Source organism: Drosophila simulans, chromosome X, assembly GCF_016746395.2.
Source record: "Drosophila simulans strain w501 chromosome X, Prin_Dsim_3.1, whole genome shotgun sequence".
In the NCBI taxonomy this organism is placed as follows: Eukaryota; Metazoa; Arthropoda; class Insecta; order Diptera; family Drosophilidae; genus Drosophila; species Drosophila simulans.
Genome location: NC_052525.2, coordinates 10,156,668 through 10,180,816, shown reverse-complemented (window position 1 = coordinate 10,180,816; position 24,149 = coordinate 10,156,668). Strand labels below are relative to the sequence as shown.

Here is a 24,149-nt window from a genome sequence, read left to right as displayed (position 1 = left end):
TGCAACTAACTTGCCGCTCAGCTGGTTGCAAGGGTGCAGTGGGTCTTCGTCTTCATTTGTGGCAGACAGGTGGCGCTACGACAGCTTTCAAAATCTTTATGGTAAAGCTTTAAATTAAGCTAAGATTGTGCATCCTTAAGCACAGTTAACTATTTATCATACGGTACATTTTAAAAATATATTTCAGCATGTTTAATATGTGTATGTACATACATCAAAATATGCGAAATTAGGGAATTTGTTACGAGTTTTGTTATAGACTATTATTTTTCTTGGAAGTGCTAAAAATTTCCAACTTAGTGGTTATAATAGAATAGTTCTGGCTTTCTATAAAGACCTGTTCCTGTAGCGCGTAAATTTCTCTGTGATCGAGAGAATGATGTAACCGTGCAAATCCTTTATCATTCGCTCCAGGTTCAGTTTCTTCTTCTACTTCACTGGAATCCCTGCATTGAATCAATTCTGCGGAGCCATTACAAGTCATTTATATTTAATTTAAAATAATATTCGTTTCCGAGTGTATTTCGGGAGGGCAGTCGTCATGCCGTTCAAAGCGATTAAGTGTGTCGAATTCTGACCATCAAATTCTGATCATTCTAAATCTGCCCGTCAGAAATGATAAAGCTACCCTGGTACTTGATTGTTTTGCACCTATGCCTGCCTATAGGTGGAACTGGAGCAGCTGCGTCTAACCTTCGCCCTCTGCACTACAATCTTAGCCTGCTGACCGAGGTGGAACCGTTGAAACTGAGTGGAAACTTCAGCGGCGAGGTTGTCATCCGGCTGCGCGTGTGGCGCGAAACTCGCACGATTATCCTCAGTTGTAATGGCCTGCAAGTGGGTGAAAACGTGTTGCTAGTCCGGAGGAACACCGGTGGTCGGGTGACGGTGCGCAAAATGTGGCAAGCTAGGAGCGTCCACCAGCTTGGCATCGTGTTCAATAGTATGCTCTGGTTGGGCGAGGAGTATACGCTGGTGGTCCCGTTTAGTGGCCAGTTGTCCCGCGCCAGTGGCTACTTTGTGGGCGGCTACATGGATTCCAGACACCATCAGCAGTGGATAGCGGTCACGCAGTTGGCTCCCAATCTGGCCAACACCGTCTTTCCCTGTTTCGAGAATCGCACCTTCCTCGCTCCCTTCATCCTTAATTTGGCGCATCCCCGGGGCACCAATGCCGTGAGCAACATGCGAGTACTCAAAACCTCCGAGTTCGTATATACATTCTTGTACTATATTTGCATTACTTCATTTCCTTTGGCAGCCATGAAAAGGATGACTACATATGGACGACCTTTCAGCAGACACCAGCGATGTCAGTACAGAAATTGGCCTTCTCCATCAATCGGTTCACCAATCGAACGTCCGCGGAGATCCCTAAAGGCCCCGCGCTGACCACCTGGCTGCGACCGAAGATCGCCGATCAGGGAGACTACGCCATCAGCATTACATCGCAGATTATTGTCTTCTTTATTAGCCTCTTTGGAAAGCCGTACCCTGCGATGAAGATTGACCAACTGGTTCTGCCCGACACGGCGTATCAGGTAAGGGTGGAGTTTTGAAGACAACTGGATAACCTATTTTCGTTTCAAGAGTCATGAGCATTTGGGATTGGTGAGCTACCCGGAGGCAGCATTCCTCTACAGCGCGCAGCGCTCGACGACGAGGGCCAAGCAGCAGGTGGCCAGTCACGTGGCCCACGAGTTTGCCCACCACTGGCTCTCCGATCTGGAGAATGCCGCCCTCTACTGGCTGCACAATGGCCTCTCCGACTATGTGTCCGGATTTGCCGTGGACAATGTGGAGCCCGCCTGGCGGTTCCATGAGCTATCCATGGTTCGACAAGCATTGGGTGTACTAGTTAAGGACTCCAAGGGCAGTGCTCAGCCCATGAGTCTTGCTTACGCCTCGATGTCCTCAGATACCCAGGCGAATCAGAAGTCAGCCCTTCTATTCCGTATGCTGCACTCACTCATTGGCACCCAGGTACATTTATTTCAATAATTATTATATTATTATATAATCTTCATGCACCCAGGCCTTTGTAAACGCGTTGCGCCTGTACCTGCAGCGCTCCCACAAGGGATCCTCCTTCCACCAGGCATTCCTGTGGCACACATTGCAGGAGGAGTCGGACAACCAGATGAGCTTGCGTCAGGATATCAAAGTGAGCCAGCTGATGGACTCGTGGACAATGCAACCGGGTTATCCGCTTATCCGAGTGGTGCGCAATTATGATACCAACGAGGTGACCGTATCGCAAGAGCGCTTTCTGCGCAATCCCGGCAAGCTTATGCAGAAACGCCAACAATGCTGGTGGGTGCCACTGACCTTCGCAACAGCCGGCATCGATAGCTTTGTATCGACGCTGCCCAGCGAATGGCTGACCTGCCAGGGCAGACAGTCCGCCAGTCCGCTTATCCTTAACGAGGTGGCCCAACCAGACAAGTGGGTGGTCTTCAATCTCCGGCTGGCCACGCCCTGTCGCGTTACCTATGACGAGCGCAACTGGCAGCTGATTGGAAATGCTCTTTCCGGACCAAATGCCAGCAGCATCGACCGCTTCACCCGGGCGCAGCTGATCAGCGATGTCCTCAACCTGGCCGGCGCCGGGGTTGTCACCTACGATCTGGCCCTGAACTTTCTGAGACATCTGCGAAACGAGGACGAGTTCATCGTGTGGCAGGCGGCGGACAAGTATCTGGAGTGGCTCCATCGCACCCTGCGGCAAACCACCATAATCTCTACATTCAAGGTAAGTTCTTCATAGTCTGTGAAAGGATATGGAAGCTTTATTGCAAGCCCTTTTTGACACCAAAAAGCTTTGCGAATACAGGGTGACTAAAATTTGTGATGTAGGTGGAGCCTATCGATAGCAAGGGTATTACGATTTGCTCAGCCTCTTTATGCTCAGCTTTTAAAAGAATTGGTTTTTAGAAAGCTCCGAACGATTGACTAAGCTCAGGAATAACTGTTAGTGTAGAACTTATCCCTTTTTTCAGGGCTTCATGAAAGACCTAATGCAGACCAAGTTTGATGAGCTTTTTAAGAGAGATGGCCCTGCAGCTGAAAATGGAAACATTACCGAACTGATGGTGATCGTCCTGCAGTTGTCCTGCCGAACTGATCTGGAATCCTGTGCGGAATTCGCCCTCAAGGAATTCGCTAGCCTCACCTTGGAGACCAATCGCATTCCTGTTGATCTAAGCGAAACCATCTATTGCACTGCCATTCAGTTTGGAACGGAAGCTGATTGGACGCTGCTGAGGAGGCTATACACGCGGTCAAATGTGAGCGAAGAGCGAAGGATCCTTCTGAGTGCCATGGCTTGCAGTCGAGAAAACTGGGCGCTGGAAAAGCTGCTCAACCTGGCCTTTGCCGGTCGATACATGCCCAAGAACGATGTCCTGCTGATTTTCAGTGCCGTGGCGCAGAATCCGTTGGGCTATAACCTAGCCAAGAAATACCTGGTGGACAACATCAAGGCAATCATTAAATTGTACGAGGTTGTACAAGCTTAAACCGTTCAATAATATCACCTCTGCACTTTTAGATATGGAAGTAATACCAATGAACTAGCACAGCTAGTAACCGTTCTCATGAAAGAGGTCACCACGGAAGAAGAGCTAAACGCTTTACGAATGTTCATGAGAACCGATCTCCAGAATCTTCCGGGCTTCGAAACAGCCTTTCGTCGAATCCTGGAACTGGGCGAAGACAACATAGCCTGGCATACCCGACAATACCATAATCTGCTGGCCGCCGTTTGCAATATAACTGGCTCCATAGAGCCGCAGTGCATCTACTAGGAAGACTACAAATTTGATAGGGAATTTTGTTACGAATTAAACGAGGTTGACATTCCTCTTTCGGACAACTATTTTTATTGCTATTGCGAAAATACGGATTATTTTTCACAAAAAAAAAAACAAAGTAAAAATATTGCCAAAATTCGGATATTTACAAAAGGGGTTTTTTCCATAACTTGGCTAAAAACTTTATCACCGCTATCATGAAGACTGTTTTGTGCTGCTAATAAGCATAGCTAACTATCCCTATCATTACTTTTATGATTTCAAAAAATAAAATTTTTACCATCATCAAAATTTGCGAAAATTGGCAAAAAAAATGAATTTCCAATTTTGAACACAGGTCGATAGGGAATTTTGCTACGAATTCAACGAGGTATGACATTCCATTTTTGGGCAACTATTTTCATTGCTATTGAGAAAATACTGATTATTTTTTGAGAAAAAAAAACAAATAATAATATTGCAAAAATTCGAATATTTACAAACGGGGTTTTCTCCATAACTTGGCTAAAAACGTTATCACCGCTATCATGAAGACTGTTTTATGCTGCTAATAAGCATATCTAACTATCCCTATCACTATTTTTATGAAAAAAAAAATGTTGAAAAAAACAATTTTTTACCAATTTTCGCATTTTCGATAAAATTTTGCGAAAAATGGCAAAAATTTTGATGTTCCAATTGAATACGCGTCGATAGAGAATTTTGCTACGAATTTACAGAGGTATGACATTCCACTTTTGGGCAATTATTTTTATTGCTATCAAAGAAATAGTGATTATTTTGTACTAAAAAATCCTAATAAGAACTTTTGTATAAAATTCGATTGTTGATAACAGTGGTCTCTCTGCATAGGTTGGCCAAAGTGTAGCCCTGGCTCTGTTATCTTTGCACTGCAGCCCTGCTCACGACGCAAGTGACGTCACAGTCGCACACTTTGTTTGTCCACTCGCACACACACACGCGTTGTTGGCACACACAGGCACACATACACCACGACAAAGAAGGAGGACAGGCACACAAGGAATTTCAACCCCCAGCGAGAAGAATAACAACAACCCAGCACGGAAAAAATCGCTGCATACGTTCAGGCGGAGCGTGTCCTCTTTGGGGGGGAATAGTAGTGGTGATAATAGAGTGCGGGGGAGCGTGGGTGCGACGGCGGGGGAGCAGCGAGATGAGAGCGGAGCAGGCGCAAGGAGAGCGCTCGAGAGAGCCGGGGAGCGCTCTCGATGGAAATTCGAGAGCGACGCAGGCGCCTGGCCGCCAAAGCAGCGACGCCGGCCGTGGCATCGACGTCGCAGTTGGCAGAACCACCACCACCCGCACGGAAACAAGGAGCTGCATCCATCCGTCCGCCCATCGCCGCCCATCACCACCCACCACCCCTTGCTGCCGCTGCTGCTGCCACTGCTGCTGGTGGCACCGAAACACAACAAACCGTAAACCATTGGCGCTGGCAGCGACGCTGCGTCGGCGTTCGCGACTGCTGGAATGACAGGATGTTGGCTGCAGACTCAGCGGGGTGCGATTGTGGGCGGATGGGTGGCCCATGGCAGATGAGGGAGGGGGTGTATGGGGAGGGTGGCGGCCGAACGACTGCTTCGCAGCAGCCTTACCACCACATAAACAAAAATTCGATTTATGACCACTGTGGGAGTGGCACGGGCGCGCACGGGCTGGCTTCGCATGGATTTTTGGGGGTGGCGCCAATTCGCTTTGCTCCTGCCACTCGCTTCTGAATCCTGTCACACTGCAAAAAACTACGTGGTTATGTAAGATTTAAGTGTATGATCCTTATACGTAACCAACTATAAAACTAGACCATAGAAGAATTTGGACTCTGAATCCGAAATTGCTACTGTTTTTTTTTAATGAAAATTAAAGTGATTAAAGTGATAACTATGTTGCCGCTTCACCAAATTTTGAACTCTTTTTTTTCCAATTTTTTCTAACAGTGCAATCGCGACTAATATCCAACCAGCAGAGTTCTGGTTATCGTTGTTGTTGCTGTCGTCGTCATCTCAATTCGCGAGTGCACGCACACATGCAAACGCGGACTCGCAGGAACACCCCCACACACGCATACACGCACACCGATAAGGAATCGCGACATCAAAAACAGCGACAGGACACGACGCCGAAGTCGCGACTTCAGCGAGGAGCTTTTTCGACAGTGCGAGCGCGAGAGAGAAGGGGAGAGAGAGCGACCGAGAGAGACTGAGCGAGAGAGAGAGCGAGTAAGCGCGTATGTGAGAAAGAGGGAGAAAGGCTCTCCGTAAGCCAGGCGCTTGATTGTGTGTGTGTGAGTGATTTTTGGGGTTTGGGGGGGGCTTTAGCGGCTTCGCAGGACTTTTTCGCAACGGAGAGCCGAGGAGGAAGTGGCGCTGCCGGCGCCGCCGTCGCTGTCGGCGTCGCTGCCATCCGTTGCGACTGCGGCGAGGACATACACATAAATAAAAAGTCCTTCATTCCGTCGCGACCAGCGAGTAACGGCATATGAGCGCTCGCAGAGAAATCGCTAATCACGAACGGCGGACGACACAAGCCCAAGAAGAACAGGCATAGGGGAAAAAAGAAAGCAAAAAATGAAAAAGAATTGCCAACAGTAGCAGCAGTTAAATAATTAAACAAGTGCCAGATCGCAAAACAACAGTGTGCAACCCTTTTTTTTGACAAGTTATTTTCGAGTGAAAAGCTGTGGAAATCTGTGTGTAAGAAAGGCTACCAGCAAGAAGGCTCAAGGAGCAGAAGAAGGCGAGGCGTCTAGCACAGCCGAACCCCCACCACCCAAACCACCCACCAACATCTCCCCGTTCCCCCTCGCCACTCACCGTGTATTGGCACAAGGCGAAAACCGCCACCGCCTCGCGTGCTCTCTCTCTCTCTCTATCGCCCTCTTTTCTCCCACTCTCTTTTTAGTCCTTTCGCTGGGTGTCAAACCAATACACTTGCACGCACACCCTCGTCCTCCAAAAAAGAAATAGTAACGAAATTATTGAAACAGCGAACACAACAATAACAACAAAAAATCCCAGCAGCTTGCAAGTCACTTGTCAAAATCAAAGAACGAATTATCAACGAATTATATTCTGTTTTTGTTTTTTTTTTCGCAAGTGACTATAGTGGCAATATAATTCTCAAAAATTCGCAAACTAACGTTGTGTGTGCGTGTCTGTGTGTGTGCGTTTGGAGCATGAGTTTTCATAACAAGTAGCACTCTTGGCCACAAAAACCCAACCGCAAGCCAAGAATATGCCACGAAAGTAAGCAAATTCTAAACGACCTTTTCGAGTGATAGATCCCACGTTGTTTGACTAATTAAATATTCAATAACTACCAATAAAGAAATTCCATCGGGCTGGCGAAAAAATGCCGCTAAAGTAAACATTCCCAATAGAATGAATACATAATAAAAAAGTGCTGATGGCATACTAAAAAAAATACAAATATTAAAAACAAGAAAATCCCAGTGGCAGAGTTGCCACCCGGCGAAAGGACAGGAGCTTCAGCGAGTGGCTTTCGGTTAACGGTATTTTTTTTTTACTGCTACATATCTCGCGTTGCTCCTCCATCGCTGTCGCTGTCGCAGTCGGCGTCTGCGTCGACGTGGACAGTGACAGCTCCGCCAGTTTTCAGTTTTTCCTTTTTGCTTCACACGTATGCTTTTTATTTCTCGTTTTTCTCGAAAAATAACAAAATACAGAAAACTGCAGGATACAACTGAAAAGCAAGAAGCTCTGTAAAAGCGATGCAACAACAACGACAACAACAACAGCAGCAGCAACAACAACAAAAAGTGTAGTGGGTCGCACGCGCGACTTGTGTGTGTGAATAATGAAGAAGAAGCAGAAGCAGAAGCAACAACAACAGCAGCAGCAGAGGCAGAGCAAGGCGCCATCTGAAGCGGAATCGGAGGCAGACCGCCCCGGCAGCAACAGCAGCAGCACCAGCAACAACAAGCATTCGCGTCGCAGCAGCGCCGGCAGCAACAACAACAAATAGCAAAAACTAAGCAGCGTTCGGCAAAGCGCAGCAACAGCAACAAAGGCAACACTAAAACTAACAGCAGCAACACCACTTGCAACTGCAGCACCAGCAGCAGCAGCAGCAGCATCGACAACAACAACAGCCAAGCGGCGGCAAGTCAGCAGCAGCAACAAGAACACCAGCAATCACAAAAACAACAGCAAACGCTGCAGTCGCAGCAGCAGCAGTCGCAGCAGCAGCAGCAGCAGCTGCAGTAGCAGCAGCAGCAGCAGCAGCAACGCTAGCGTCGGCAGCAGCATGTCCAAAACAAGCAGCGGTAATCCAGCAGCAGCAGGTGCAACAAATGCCGCGAATGCCGCTGATTTCAGTGCTTTCGATTTTAACGATAGTTCCGATAACTCCGACACGCCCCTCGTGCCACGCCCACCGTTCCTGAGTCGCGCCGCTGCAACGGCCGCCGCAGCAGCAGCTGCAGCAGCAGCGCTCAGCATCAGCAACAACAGCAACAATTCGGCGGGATCAGCGGGTCAGCTGCCGCACAGCACGAGCAGCAGCAGCAACAACAATAACAACAACAACAATGGGGCTAACTCCGTTAACAGCAACGCCAACAACAACAACTATGGCCACAGTAGCAGCAGCTCGCAGAGCAGCATGGACGAAGAGGAGGAGGACGACGAGGAGGAGGACGAAGAGGAGGAGCAGGATGTGTCGCAGCAACAGCAGCAGCAGCAGCAACAACAGTTGGCGGCGGAGCAGCAGCAACGGGCTGCAGCAGCGGCAGCTGTAGTTGCAGCAGCAGTTAGTGCGCTGCACAACGGCAACAAGCAGCAGCACTACAACAACAATAATAACAACAACAATAACGGTAACACCAAGTCACGTGATCGCGCCGATCATCATCTGCAGTCGCAGCAGCAGGAGCACGACGATGATGAGGATGACGACGAGGAGGATGGCGAGGAGGAAGAGGATGAGGATGACGAGGAGCAGCACCAGGAGCAGCAGCAGCAGCAGCAGCAGCATCAGGGCAATGGGCATGATCTCACGCCCACGGACCTGCGACATCTGATGCCGGCGAGCAACAATATGCAGCAACAGCATACGCAGCAGCAACAGGAGCCGGCTGCCTACGACGATGAGGGTGAGGAGGATGACGAAGATGATGACGACGAGGACGAGGTGGCCAGCAGTCATCTGGACAGCCGCGCCACCCTCTCCTCCGCCCATCTGAGCAGTGCGGCCGCCGCCGAAAGCAGCGGCCTGCACATGAGCGTTGCAGCAGCGGCAGCAGCAGCAGCAGCGGCGGCAGCAGCCGTCTCCGCAGCCAAGCTGAACGCCCAGCTGGAGCAGCAGCAGAGTGCCAATGCCTTGGACATGGCCAGCGGGAGCGGGAGTGGCACGACCATTGCGCCGCCACCGCCCAGTAGTTTGCTGGGCGGTAACAGCAACACGAGCTTCTCCACGAACAACAACAGCAACCACGCGCTCAGCTCGACGCACGGCAGCTTGGGCCCGGGCGGTCAGGGCACCAATTGCAGCAACGATCTGATGGCCACCGGTGGCGGCAACTCCCGCGGCGGTTCCTCCCTCAGCCTGGGCATCAACTCCTCCAGTGCGGCGGCGTTGCAGCACCAGCATCAACAGCAGCAGCAGCAACAGCAACAGCAGCAACATGGTGGCGGCAGCGGGGGCAGCAGTGCGGCCAGCGAAAGGAGAAAGTACCGCCATCAGAACTACAGTAAAAACATCTACATAGGCACCAAGAACGCGGAGAAGTGGGAGCACATGCGCACGCGGCTGCAGTTCAAGAACGATGTGGAGTTCGTTGCCTACCTTTTGAACCTGGCGGATAACGATACGGATCGACTGAACAAGTGAGTATTGATTTGCTTTAAATGTGTATATCCCTTTGAATTAATTGGGATGTGCGATCTGTCCAAGTTTTAGTCAGGTTAATTCGCCCCCTTTAAAATTCTTGAAATAAGTTTGTAAATAATGATTTGCATATGCAACAGGTATTTAGAAGTTTGTTTAGCAACTAACAACGTAGAAAAGTTCTTTTAGTGATTGCATTTAGTTAACATATTATAATCATGATCATAGGGGTTCAATCTTATATATTTTCTCTCACTTTTAAATAGAAAAATCTAGTGTAAATTCATAAAGATATTGATAAAGATTCGATTCACATTAAGACTCCATTAGATGATACTAATAATGAACATATGCCAATTTGTAAAAGTTTTAGTGGCAATGTGGTACTATGGTATCAAAACTCATGCACCAAAGAGATAGAATTTTTGATTGCCAGCGAGTATCTAGGAGTCAAGGATGCTTCTAGAGCCTTTTTTCGTGTTTCCATCTTGTTCTGTTAATTAACCTGCTCTCGAAAGGAGGAGACAAAAGAGTGGAATCGGCTGGAAGTGAGAGGTATGGCAACGCTTCGCTGGCCATCATTGTTGATAGTTGTTCGCAGATATGAACCCACACACTCGCACACATGTTGTAGGAAAGCTTTTTGGGCACCTCACACACACACACACACAGACACACAAGTTGCACATGAAGGGGGCGGGAAATCCCCCCTTTTTTTTGGCGGTGGTGGCTCAAGTGGCACAGGAGGCGGCGACGGAGGCGAAGATGAAGAAGAAGCTCGGTGGGGAGCGGTACAAAAGCGATCCATGTAAAAGCGATTCATGCCCGAATGCATCCTAGCCAGCGCCAGCAGCACCACCCACTTACCACCCAACATCAGGCTCCATCATCAACCCCTTTTTGGCCGCGTGATACAAAGGCACAAATGCGGTACTCATGCGGTTGCATGCAACGGAGCTTTCATGTTGCTGCCGCCTCTGTGGGCGCCGCTGCCGTATTCCGTATATATCCGACCATATTCCTCATATTCCTCATATTCCGTACTTTCCGTATTCCGTACTATCCGTACGTTGTCGGAACCGTAGTCGGAACCGTAGCCCGCTGTGCTCAACTCGACTCGCAGTCGCTGCCGCCATGTCAGCGGAAGCGGAAAAAGCAACACACTCACAGGCGCACACAGGCGCAAACTCAAGCAACATGGGCGGCAGTGTTGTTTTTGTTGCTGCCAGCATTTGCATGCCATGTTGCCAATCGCCCAGTTACACAAACACACACACACATGCAAATACACGGATACAAAAATATTGAGCTTAAACAATGGAAAGAATTTAAGAACAATGCAACATTGTTTGGACAGCCAAATCGCCTTTTCTGACTTTCATATTGGTAGCAAACAAAAAATAAAGGAAATATGTTAACTGATAGTGAAATGAAATAATGTTTCACATTGGAGAAGGCATCCATAATCCTTGAAGCTATTTGTTGTCTAACTTATACTTAAGACTAATATCCATGTCTGGTGGAGAACCAATCTATAATCCAATTTCGATCAGTGTATAAAGCAGGCGGCGAGTGGGTTGCACGCACACACAAGTGCTTGGGAGTTTCCTTCGTATCCTTGCAACGTGAATGCGTCGCGAATTTTCCTCCCTTGCCCCACATTGCCGCCCCTACCCCACTCCGCCCGCTGGCCATGCCACACACTTTTTGTTGCTGCTGTTGCATTGCAGTCGAGCGCGCCATTTGGCGCTTTGAATATGGGCACCGCTTCTCCCCGCTTCTCCCTGCCCATCGACCTCATCAACCGAATGCAAAATGCCAATGCAGAAATGTCTGAATCTCAGTTGTGTGCTTCTCCCTCCAAGTCCGCCTCCTCCTTCTGCTTCTGCTTCTCCGGCTCTTTATCGGCCTGTTCCTTTGGCATTGGCTGGCATACGAAGCGAATGCCACACGAAGGAGGCCGTTGGCAGGATAACACACACAAGCGAGTCCTTTTTGGCAGAATGGTGCCTCTCTCGATTCGATCATCACTGCAGAACACGTTGCACCACATGCGGCAACATAAGGTGTCTGTCTATGTATCTCCAAAATCGAACACAGAAAGTCCTGAAAGAGGTCCTTGAATGCCCCAAAACTAAAATCTACAATAGTTTGCAATAAATGATTCACCTTTGAATTCAACTGCCAATTGAACTGTGTTGTATCTTATTTATGATATATCCTTGATATCCTTAAACTGCTATAAATCGGGAATTAATATTCATCAGGGACACTTTTAAATGTCTTCTGCCACTTTGTATCATCTCTGATTCCGAATTGAGAGCCCTACAGATCATTTTACCGCACTTTGCCAGGAAATCTGTGGAATTCGACTGCTCGATGATTCTTCTTCTTTCGGCATCCGCACACGCGTAGACTTTTGCCCACTAATCAGTAGGCTCTTTTTCGCATCTCCTTGTGCGAGTGCGATTCCCACAGCACACACATACACACAATAGATAACAGACCGTCCATCAAACTTGCGCCCACCACTCCCCAGGAATCCGCCCAACTCATCGTGCCGCTATTTCCTTCGTTGCCTTTTGCCAATTCGCATTTCGTATACGCCATGTCGCCAATTTCTGCGAATTTTCGCCAAAAAGCACAAAATTGTTGTGCGATTGTCTTTGTAGCAGTGCGCGTGTATTAGTAATGGTGTGTGCCGTGTGCTTGTGTGTGTGTGCATCTGTGTGGGTCTCGTTTGTGTCGCTGGCTGTGTGCTTAATGCGCCAACGAGCATCGCACACGAAACAGAATCCCAAAACTCCCCAAAACCCCATTGAGCCAAGCCGCCACACACACACACCCCACCACCGCCCAGCACCACCCACACAGCAACCACCCACCGCCCAACGAATCACCTCCCCCCGCTAGGCCTTCGAGCAGCACATTAATGGTAGAGACACTCGCATTCACCAGAATAGGAACCCCAGCCCAGGGATCCAAGTGCCGAACCCCCATCGTCAGATGATGGAACTGGAACCAGGAGCATGCTCGCTCTCTCTGCGGTCAAAGTAGCGCGATGGGGGTGGCGGGGTGGCTTGGTGGCACTGGCAGTGGAAGGTTGAGACAAAGTGGAGCAGGGTAAGTGGATACCGAGGGGAAGGCTACGATGGCAGAGATGTTGATGGCAGGGGATGGCTGGATAGAACGGTATCGTTTGCTGTTGCCGCTGTTTTCGATATTGTTGTTATGGTTCTAAGGTGGAGGATTTAATGAACGATAACACAGGGACGTACAACGACAGAGAGCGAGAAACTGAAAGGCGGGGGCGTCGAAACGCCAGGGGAGGTGATTAGGAGCAGCAGGGGGCGAGGGGGCGGTGTGGTGACTGAAATCGTATGGCAAGGAAACCATGTGGCATGTGCAGCATTAACTAGAGTTCAATGCGGCCGCTGATGAATTTCCTCCGCATGAATTCAAAACGAGCGAAACTCGAAAGTTGCCCCATGCAGGTGACCAGAAAAGGAAAAAGATTTCCGCAGATTGGGTGATTTGTACGCTGCAATTAGCCTGCAACTACTAGTTGCTGACAAGTACATAAAAAAGTGTGCTTGAAAAAAATATATATCTAACATGCATACATCTATCTATCTATATGTATACCACCTACTCTGGGTAAATGTTATAGATATAGGTCGCATCTGCATATAACTTTTTTGTTAGAGCACTATTGCACCATTAATTTACACAAATAAGTCCCAACTATAATGACATTCCTGGGCTGTCTGGACTCTGCCACCATATTCTTTTGTCCTGACAGTGGTCCAGACTTTCCTTATGGCGATTCCGCCGATTCCATCTTCCACCCAACTTTTGACCCCCCAAAGGGACGCGAAACAGCCGGCAAAGCGTAAGCAAAATTAATTAAACGCAAAGGCGACAACAACGTGTAAGAACAGTGCGAAATGTAGGGAAGCGAAAGATGGGCAAAGAGGAGGAGAGGAGGAGGATAAGTTCTGCTCCTGGCAGAGGGAGGACAAGACCGTAGACCAGAAATAAATAAGTCCCAACGACCCACTTTCAGATACCCCGCCAACTATTAATCCTGCCACCACACGCTTTTCAAAACTAATCCACTTTATAGAGTTATTTTTTAGATAACATATAATATGTTAAAATGTTAAGTTGCTCAATTATCGTAGCGTTTGGCTTTCGAAATTAGTTTTTAAAGAGCTTAAGCATAGAGCTCATACATTTCAAATGGGGTTTTAGGTATCGAATAAACTAATATGTAGAGACAACCCACTTATACACTTTCTTTGCATCCCTTTCTATTTCAGCCTGCCCCCGCCCTCCCCCGCGAACACGCCCACAAAAGGCTTCGATGGCAACTTCAAGCTGGAGCCGAATCTCAGCGCCAAGGACTTTGCCGCCCCAGCCGAATCCTCGATCAATGGCAACGGCAGCGGAAATGGGAACACGAGCGGAAACGGAAATGGTGACTCCGCCTCGGCGGCATCCATTCCCATGGCCACGCCCACCCCGCCACAACGCAAGCGCTACAAGAAGCGTGTGCAATTCACCTCGGAGGCGCTGAACGGATTTGCGGGCAAGAACAAAGGATCGGGATCCGGCGGAGCTGGAGCCGGATTCAGCTACGCCAAGTCCAAGAAGCAGGAGGCCAAGGCGGCGACGGCGGCACTTAAGGCCAGCGCCGCAGCGGCTGCGGCGGCAGCCGCATCCTCCGCCCTGCCCGAGGTCCTCGACTGTCGCATCGCCGAGAAGATCAAGAGCGAACTGGAGGCGAACAGCAAGGAGTCCCTGCCGAATGCCCTGTGCCTCAAAAAAGCAGCCGCTGCGGCGGCGGCAGCAGCGGCCGCAGCAGCAGCAGTCGCTGCAGCGGCCAATGGAAGCGAAGAGGAGGACGAGGACGAAGACCAACCGCCGCACCCCCACCTACTGCCAGTTTTGCCGCCCGCCGATGCCGTTGATGGCATCACCGCCAGCAATGGTCAGGCGGGCAACTTCCATGTCCGCTCCAAGTCGCAGGGCTCGAAGAAATCTCAGGCGGCCAAAGCGGCGGCCATGATGCCACCCAATTCGTACGATGAGCACGACGACGAACCGGGTGCCGGATTGGGCGGAAACGACGAGGACGACGACGATGACGAGGAGCTGGACGAGGAGGCGCTGGCCCGCGAAATGAAAATGGAGCAGAATTTCGTCGAAGAGGAGGACGAGCACGACATTGCCTTCCGGTCGCATCAATCCTGCCGCGAGTGCTCCATTGCCCACGATCACAAGCTGTGCCCGCTGCGGAATGCCTGCGGCAATGTGACCGATGCAGTGGATCTGGGCGAGTGGATAGAGCGTCGAAATCTGGAGGCACTGGCCAAGCTGAAGGCCGATGCGCAGCGGCAGGCGAAGCGGGCCAGCGGGCGACAGCGGCACGAGGACGACGACATGGAGGATATGGAGGACATGGACATGGACATGGACGAGTCGTCGCAGCTGTCGGAGCTGGAGACCAAGCCGCTGATCACCTTCGCCGAGGCCTCCGTGCCGGCGGAATTCGAGCTGCACAACGTGGAGCCCAATGTGACCGGCGTGTTCGCGCGCACCGAGGTGAGGGCATTCACCAAACTGGGCCCACTGATCGGACAGCCAGTGCAGACCGGCGAGGTGCGCGAGGGCAGCGACATGAAGTGGATCTTCGAGATGTGCGAGGCCGGCGCGGACAAGTCGTATCTGCTGTGCTGCGACAATCCCAACGCCTCCAATTGGCTGCGATTCGTGCGACCGGCTCCCAGCTACGAGGAGCGCAACGTCAACCTGGTGTCCATCGATCGGCAGGCGTATTTCGTCAGCTGTCGCGATCTGCGAAATGGAATGGAGCTGCTCTACTGGAGCGACGACTGCAACACCATGTGGCGCAAGAAGCACACGGAAAAGACGAGTATGTATCCCATAAATGTTGCATCTGTTTAGAGAATGCTACCAATGCTAGCAAAAAGGTTTCTCCGTCCACTAGAGACATGGACTAACCTAAGTTTTGTTTCCACCCACACAGATTGCGGCGGCTGCAATCTGAAGTTCGAGCACCCCCTGTACTATCGCACCCACTGCTCCGTCTTCCACGATCCCTCGATGAGCCTGACCATCCGCAAGTACCATTGCAAGGTGTGCGGCGAACCGGTGCTGGGCAAGGATAACATCATGAAGCATGCGGCGGAGAAGCACGACGGCAAGGGGGCGTACCAGTGCCAATTCTGCAGCAAGTTCTTCCTGCGGCTCAACTACCTGGAGATGCATCGCACCTACGGATGCGCCTCGAATCCGAATCGTTCGCGACCGGTGTGCGATTTTTGCGGTCGCAAGTTCTGCCAGCCGCAGAAACTGAAGGCGCACATTAAGCGCATGCACAGCGGTAAGTTGCCAGCGGAACGCTCGCAGGATCCCAAATTATCTAGACCGTAACTGTGATCGTACACCATTGCGTATGCGTAACGTAACCCAATATAACGTAGCCGCATCGTAGGCCAACTGACTGCCATATCGTATGTCGTAAGCTCGTGTCTAGTGTATAGTATGTCGTATCGATTGTATAGCATATATATCATAAATAGCATAATTAGCGTATGTCGTATGTATACCGGCGAATGCCGTCCAACTGCTTTTGCATAAATCAACCTACTTGTATTTGATTGTACCAACAACAGCGAATCGAGTTCACAGTTTCCACAATGATTTTTACATTTTGTTTACTTATCGAGCCGGAGTATATAATTATTAAAAAGTAAAACAACATTTATTTTCTTTTTAAAAATGTAATGTAAGGTTTACTATAACCTTTAAAAGTCGTATTTGATTTAATATTATTTTAAGTCCTTGAACAATATGGGGCTTAGAATTTGATTTATTTTAGTGGAAATTTATATAAATTTTAAGTGGTAACCGTGACCTTGATTTGCTCATATGAACACGCCCACAAAAACAATAGAACCACACAATAATGTCAAATGAACTAATATCGTATAAAGTCGCTTAGCTGTAAAACTAGCCGTACTAACAAAGATACAACACCTCAAAGTCACCACCACAGCAACACCGCGATATGTGTAACACTAAAAGCATCTGCGATCGCTCATCTCTTTGGTTGCTAATTTTTTGGTTGTACATCCGCTAAATTGGTTTATTATATCTTTTTACTTAACCTTTATCGGTTGGTTTGTTTTATGTTATGTATATGCTATAAATCATAATTGAAATATCGTATATTGCATTCACATCCTAGAACCGCACTGAAGTGACTGAACTTATTTGATTCGATATTAGCGTTTCAAAAATTATAAGGAAGCTATAATGGATAGTTAATGAAGAAAGGAATTGTTTTATTTACTAAAAATGAGTTGCTAATACTAATACTAATGTTTATAAGAATTCAATACAAAAAATTAAAAGAGCTTCTGTTAAATCCAACTTTCTCTAAAATTTGCATTCATCAGTTCGAGATAAAAGTTTTTAGTAGAAAATAAAAAAATATATTTATATATTATAATATTCCAAAATATCAGTCCTTCAGTCATAGTGCATATTGAGTACCAATCCAGATCGTAGCCTGCATTGTGTAAACGCTTTTAGTGAATGATTTGCCTTGGTTGGAGTTTCGTTTCCTTTGCCATTTGTTTTTTAATAGAGTATGGTCCCAATCCGAACTTATGATTGCTATAGCCCAACCCAACCAGATCCTCCAAAAGTAACGATAGTCTTGTGATTCGTGCCTTATGTGATTCGGCTTTTGTTTTATGTTCGTTGTACGTTCGTTGGTTCGTTCGTTGTTGGGTTGGTTTCTGGTTATGGATTATCACTAAGTTGTTCTTTCAAAATCACCACAATCCGAAATTTCATTTTCTTCATACAATTTCATTTTAGATATGGCTGAAGTTTTACGAGATTTTCAGTGTAAATTATGTTCAAAACTTCTAGGATCGCGAGCGGCACTGCAGCGCCACTCGAAGGAGGTGCACAGCCGCAACTCGACGGTGGTGAGCTGTCCGCGGTGCCAGAAACTCTTCCAGAACCGCAGCAATCTCAAGATCCATATGCTGACCCACTCGGGCGTCAGGCCGTTCAAGTGGGTGCACTTTTACTGCATTCTCATCCCGATGTTGTGGCTATACTAATCAACTGATATATCCGTTTTAGATGCGCCGAGCCGGAGTGCAATGCGGCGTTCACCACCAAGCAGTGCCTGCAGTTCCACTATAAGAAGGTGCACAACTACACCCAGGAGCAGATGCCCAAGATCGAGCGGAGCGTGGCCTACACCTTCGATGCCTATTCCGGCGGCATGAAGGTCGATTTTCTGGGTAAGCAGACGGCGACGGCTACGCCGGCTTCAGCGGCATCGGCGCAGGCGCAGCCACGCCCTAATGCGGCCGTCGTCTCCCCCTCCTCGTTCACAGAGCAAGCACCGCGCCGGCGGCGCAAGAGCCTCGAGGACCAGAGCTCCATGCTAAGCGGATCGCTGCAGAGCGACGCGGAGTTCAGCGATGACAACCTATTCGAGGCGATCAAGAAGAGCGGCAAGTCGATCAAGGACCTGTGTCGCAACGAGCCCAATCTCTCGCTGCTCAGCTCGAAGATCTCCAGCATATTCGGCGACAAGGTGCCATCGGCCACGGCCTCCCTTTCCGCTTCCGTTTCGGCCGTCGCCTCCTCGGGCGCTCGCAAGCGGAAGCGCAAGAAGGAGCCGGTCGTGCCGGCCCAGCAGCAACTTCATCTCCACCAGCAGCAGCAGCAACAGCAACAGCAGCAGCAGCAGTCGCAGCACCAGCAACAGCACCAACAGCAGCACGCCCAGCAACTGCAGCACCAACAGCTGCAACAGCAACACGCCCAGCAGCATCAGCAGCAGCAGCACCATCTCCACCAGCAGCACCAGCAGCTGCATCACGATCCGCAGCAGCAGCATCCGCAGTACCATCCGCACCAGCTGCATGCCCATGCCCTGCCGCACCAGCAGCAGCAGCAACAGCAGCAACAACAGCAGCAGCAGCAGCTGCACGGCGATCCCGACGACGAGGAGGTGGAGAACGCACGGCTGGAGCAGGTGCGTCGCAAGCAGAACGCCCAGCTGAGCCTGGTCGAGTCCTTCCTCACCACCACCGCCCAGCGATTGAGTGCCCAGCAGCAGGTGCAACAGGTGGTGGCGGCTGCGGCAGCGGTCTCAGCGATGGCCGGAGCCGGCGAGGATCCCGCCAAACTGGGCCACATGATGGGCCACATGGGCGTCGGTGTGGGCGTGGGCATGGACGAGGAGGAGGACGACGACGAGGACGACGACGATGGTGGCGGCGGTGGTGGCGGTGGCGGCGGCTCGGCTGTGCAACACCATCCGCACGTTCACGCCCACCAAGCGCACCACTCGCACGTTCATGCGCACGCCCACCCGCACCACGCCCACTCGCACTCGCACGCACACCCGCACCAGCATCCCGCCGGCCAGAGCGCGGGCCAGCAGGACTACCGCCATGCGGCCGCCATGAACGCCGCTCTCGGCCAAAATCTGGTCGTCAGCAAGGGCAGCAAGAAGTGGATCCAGGAGGTGCAGGACTCCAGCGATGTCGGTGGCGAGGGAGCGGGCGGTGGAGGCGGTGGCCCGGGCGACAGCGGTGGCCCTGGTGGTGGTGGTGCCTGTGGCCAGTTGGCCGGTGGTTCAGGTGGTCCAGGTCCGGATCTGGGATTCGCTGTGCCGCCGAGCGCCGTCGATGAGCATAGCAAACTGCTAGGCCAGAACCGTGACTTCCTCGCCCGCCTGATGAGCAGTGCCAGCGCCAGCCACGCCCATGCTCACGCCCATGCCCATGCCCACGCCCACCAGCCGCATCAGCCGCACCAGCAGCACCAGCACAGCGCCCACAGCCGCGAGGAGGACGAGAACAGCTCCTTCCTGGACGTCGTCGAGTCGAACAACAATGCTGCAGCCGCCGCCGCCGCAGCAGCGGCCATGTCGCACTACGGCGGCGGAGCAGGCAGCGGGAGCGCGGGCGGTGGCAGCGGCGGACAAACGCCAACGGGTCCTGCGACCGGCGGCGGTTCCGTTGCCGGCGGCGATGAGCCCCAGATGCAGATGAACTCCCTGGCCCACTCGCAGTCCTTCATGAGCTCCTTCTACAACAACGCCAATGCCCGCGTGGGCGGAGTTGGCGGCGGCGTGGGCGTGGGCGTCGGCGGTGGCTCCTCGTCGGCCAGCATGCTCGTGGAGGCAGCCCTCAACTCCGTTGGCAATATGATTGACAGCGAGAGCAGCGACCTCAAGGTGAGTGCCCATATGCCATGTGTCACCTGAAGAAGTCTATACAAAAACTTAGTAATTTAATGATCGGCCTTATTTACCATAATTACCTGATTTTTTTTTAACCAAAATAGTTAGGTTTTTTTGGCATAACTATACAAATATTTGTCCAAGAGTGGAATGGCATACCTCGTTGGACTCGTATTAAAATTCCCTACATACCTGTGGTCAAACTTGAAAAAATATTTTTTTTGCCATTTTTCGCAAATTTTGATGATGGTACCCCTTATCAAAAATGCAAAAATTTGGTAAATTTTTTTCTTTTTGAAATCATAAAAGTAGTGATAGGGATAGTTAGCTATGCTTATTAGCAGCATAAAACAGTCTTCATGATAGCGGTGATAACGTTTTTAGCCAAGTTATGGAGAAAACCCCGTTTGCAAATATCCAATTTTTGCAATATTATTATTTGTTTTTTTCTTTTGCTAAAAAATAATAATTTTTTTTTTGCCATTTTTCGCAAATTTTGATGATGATTTTGATTATCATAGAAGGACTTTTGATATATATAACACTTGTACATATCCCACAGGTTCCCACCGACAACCACATAAACAGCGACAGTCCCATGAGTGCCCACGTGGATCCCGAGTCGCAGCGCTTTGGAGCGGGCAGTGCCGGTGGAACGGGTGGAGGAGGCGGTGGTGGCGGCGGAGGAGGAAGCAGCGGGGGATCTTCGGGCGGGGCGAATGGAAGTGGCATCGGTGGCGGCATGGACAACCTGGAGAACGAGCTAAAGATGATGAAGAATCTGGGCAGCTTTCCGATGCAGATACCACCGCTGCCAATGTTCCAGGGTGCCTGCAATATATCGCCCAGCGCCTCGACGCCGACGAATCCGCAGAGTAACCAGAATCAGAACGATGTGGACGTGGATGCGGGCAGCACGCCCCGTCCGCAGCACCCGGACTCAGATGGCTTCTCCTCGTCGCACCACCGCACACCGCCATCGCCACCGCCGATATCACCGGGTCGAGATTACGGCGGTATGTTTGGCGCTGGCAATGGCGGCGGTGGTCCCGGATCGAACAGCACTCCGGCGGGCAGCTCAAGCGGCGGCGGCGGAGGAGGAGGAGGTGGTGCCGGTGGAGGCGGGGCCAACAGCATGTCCGCCTCATCGCCACTACCCGCCCTCCAACCGCAGAGGAGGAACGCCTCCAGCGTGGGCAGCACCTATCCGGAACACGAGCTCATCTCGCCCGCCTCATCGCCGAGCATACCGCGCTACAACTTCAACGGCGACATGATGCGCCACAAGCGGGCGGTCCAAGAGCAGGAGCACCAGGAGCGCCAGCGGCAGAACATCTCGCGGCACAACCAGATGTCCAGCGACGAAGAGAACAGCATAATGCCACAGAACAGGTGAAGATGCTCGTCCTATTTTTCATGCTCTATTATTAAATTAAATTAATATTTTATTTTATAATCTTCATTAACAGCAGCGCTGGCCAGGATATGCGCATGAAGTTCCCGCAATCGCAGATCGACCTGATGTACTCGAAGTACGAGAGCATGGCCAGCAACCTAAAGTACAACAGCCAGGACTTGGACTCGCCGGCGGAGTACCGCCAGGGTGGCGCCGGCAACGGTGGCAATGCGGCAGCCAGCGCAGCAGCTGCTGCGGCAGCGGCGGCCAGTGCCGCCAACGATCTATCCGATCTCCAGGGACTGGACATGAGCTCCAGATCGAATGCGGCGAGCAGCAATTACCATCACAACTTCCAGTTGCCGAGCAGTCGTTACCATCACCACATCTACGACATACTCTCCGATCGCGAGCAGCAGAGCCAGCAGGCTCAGCAGGCGGGCGGTGCGGTGGTGGGCGGCGGTGGCGGTGGTGGTGCCGGTGCCGCTTCGGTTGTGCACCAACAGGAGCACGGTCATGGCCAGCACCATGCGATGCAGCAGCACCAGCAGTCGGCGGCCGCCATGCACAACATGCTCAGCGAGCAGCTGGGCGAGCAGGAGCACGACCAGACCACATCGGTGGATCTGAGCCGCACGGCCAACTATGTCGTGTCGTCGCCACCGCAACTACCCTACAACCATCCCACGCATCACGATATGCTGCGCATGGCCTCGCTGGATCTGACACCGAATACGGCCAACATGGCGGTGGGCAACAATCGCTCGTTCCTCTCCTCGCAGATGCAGCACCAGAGTCGCGAGAGCCTGGAGCACCATCGACTGCTGTCGACGGTGGAGCAGCATCGCATACTGGCCGCCTCGAATGCGGCCGATCAGCACCGCCTGCTGGTGGATCCCACGGCCCATCTGCTGATGGAGCAAAACAATCGATTGCTGGGCACGGCGGATCAGTCACGCCTCCTGGGCGAATCGGCGGCGGCAGCGGCCCAAAATCGTCACATGGCCAGGAGCTTTGGAGCCTACCATCAGGTGGCGTCTAGTAATTACCATCCGGGCGTTAGGCCACCGCCCGTTCTGCCATCCGCCAACCATCACGCCTCCAATCCGTCGAACTACCATCCCTTCCCCGCCTACTACTAATCGGAAAACGGAAATTGCGTATCGGGAACAGGGACGTTCGGATTAAAGTGCACTTTGTGGGCTCCAAGTGGAGGACATCCTGAACCGCGCCAGCGAAATGCAGTAGTTTAATTCATAGTTTGTTTTTTTTCCGAATAGTCCTTTGGTTTTTTGCAGATTTCAAAGAACCTATACTTGATAATATGTATTATAATGCATAATAGTTCTCAATAAAGGGTTCGCAAACACAAATTTAAATAAATGAAAAGATAAGACGATGTTACGAGACCCCATATTCTTTTTACTGATTTTTTAAAAATAGTTTAAGAATTCATTTTAATGTACCTTCAAGCTGCAACTGCGATTATTTTTTGTACAATTTCTGTCTAGTCAAAAAGTATGTGCATTTTAAGCGATTTACTGAATCATCTGAAACGAAATTATAAAGTTTCGAATGTTCATTTCGAAATGTGTGCCAATACGTCTAAGTGTATTTTATGTTTTGCTTCTCTGGCATTCGACGGCTGGCAAGTCGATTTTGTATTTGTACACAATAATAAGAAAAGAAATATGTATAGTTGTATAGGAAGCATAATTACTATAAATATATAAATATATATATATATAAATATAACCCAGATATGAATGCGACAGAAAACATAAATAACGATAAAAAACATAAGCCTGATGAGAACATTTTTTTAAACGCAAATTCGCCGCTGAGTTTGGATAGAAAAAAAAGGTATAAATGATATAAGAAACGATGTTGATAATAATATTTTTACACCAAGTGAAAGTAAATGCATATAAACGAGTACAAAGTGTTACAAGTGGGCGGAAACTCCAAGATCCCCAAAATTCGGCTTTCCAATCCCCATCTTCAGCTTTTCCCATCCCAAAACTGCAAACTCAGCGATCCAAAGAATACGAGTATAAAAAAAAGCGGCACAAGAAGATGCACACTATATAAGTAAAGCAGAATATGCATAGATACAATACGCGACCGATCAGGAACTTAGCTCAAGCATCTTAACACTTAACGGAATGAGTATTCGAGTATTCGAAGTCTTTTTTTTGTACTTTTTAATTATAAATAATACGTATCCAGTATGGCATAGGGGCTATATATCGATATAAACTACCCATAACTGTACTAAATGGTATTTGTACAACTAAGTTATGATTTAATGTAAATTATTAAATTTATATAAGAGCGTAGATGGCGATAAAGGAGAGGAAATACAGCATAATGAAACGAGATATACACCACATACAACAAATGAAAATAAAAAAATAATAAATAAAAAAGAAAAAAACCAAAAACCATGATAATAACTATAAACAAACACACTCAGACACAAAGAGAGAAGGGGAGAGAGATCGCTGATCTGATCCACATGATATATATACACCTATATATGCATATGGCGTAATCAAATTATCGATTATTAATAAACCGTAAATCGAACAATTATTTGAAAGGAAACCACAAACCCACCGGCTTTTCATTAACAATCTCAGAAACCCAGAAAATAATATAACAAATTTTAACATACACCAAAAATTTGCCGTTTTCTCCCGGAAATCGCTCGAGCAGGGACAGAAAGGGACAGCACGACCATCGGACCCAGCGCCCCATCCCTTTC

General features: G+C 49.7%; 2 protein-coding genes across 4 annotated transcripts; both read left to right on the top strand.

Moving 5' to 3' along the window:
- The first annotated feature begins 586 nt into the window (after positions 1–586).
- Positions 587–5,346, top strand: LOC6725608 (aminopeptidase N). Of its 3 annotated transcripts, XM_039297994.2 has the most exons (7): positions 587–1,208; positions 1,262–1,541; positions 1,591–1,983; positions 2,036–2,752; positions 3,000–3,496; positions 3,551–3,851; positions 4,665–5,346. In XM_039297994.2, the coding sequence occupies exons 1-6, from the start codon at positions 616–618 to the stop codon at positions 3,804–3,806; spliced, it is 2,736 nt and encodes a 911-aa protein (XP_039153928.1). In that variant the 5' UTR covers positions 587–615; the 3' UTR covers positions 3,807–3,851; positions 4,665–5,346. The 3 variants fall into 3 exon arrangements, with proteins under 3 accessions (XP_039153928.1, XP_016038806.1, XP_002106615.2); XM_016172776.2 differs by lacking the exon at positions 4,665–5,346 and having other exon boundaries at positions 2,069–2,752; positions 3,551–3,862; XM_002106579.4 differs by lacking the exon at positions 4,665–5,346 and having other exon boundaries at positions 3,551–3,862.
- An 882-nt stretch (positions 5,347–6,228) lies between these two features.
- LOC6740064 lies at positions 6,229–23,996 on the top strand. The gene is made up of 9 exons (XM_039297995.2): positions 6,229–6,523; positions 7,516–7,779; positions 7,915–9,676; positions 14,000–15,615; positions 15,730–16,086; positions 17,646–17,793; positions 17,865–19,980; positions 20,549–21,378; positions 21,459–23,996. Exons 2-9 carry the CDS (start codon positions 7,647–7,649, stop codon positions 22,522–22,524), a joined length of 8,028 nt encoding a protein of 2,675 aa, XP_039153929.1. The 5' UTR covers positions 6,229–6,523; positions 7,516–7,646; the 3' UTR covers positions 22,525–23,996.
- The last annotated feature ends 153 nt before the right edge of the window (positions 23,997–24,149 follow it).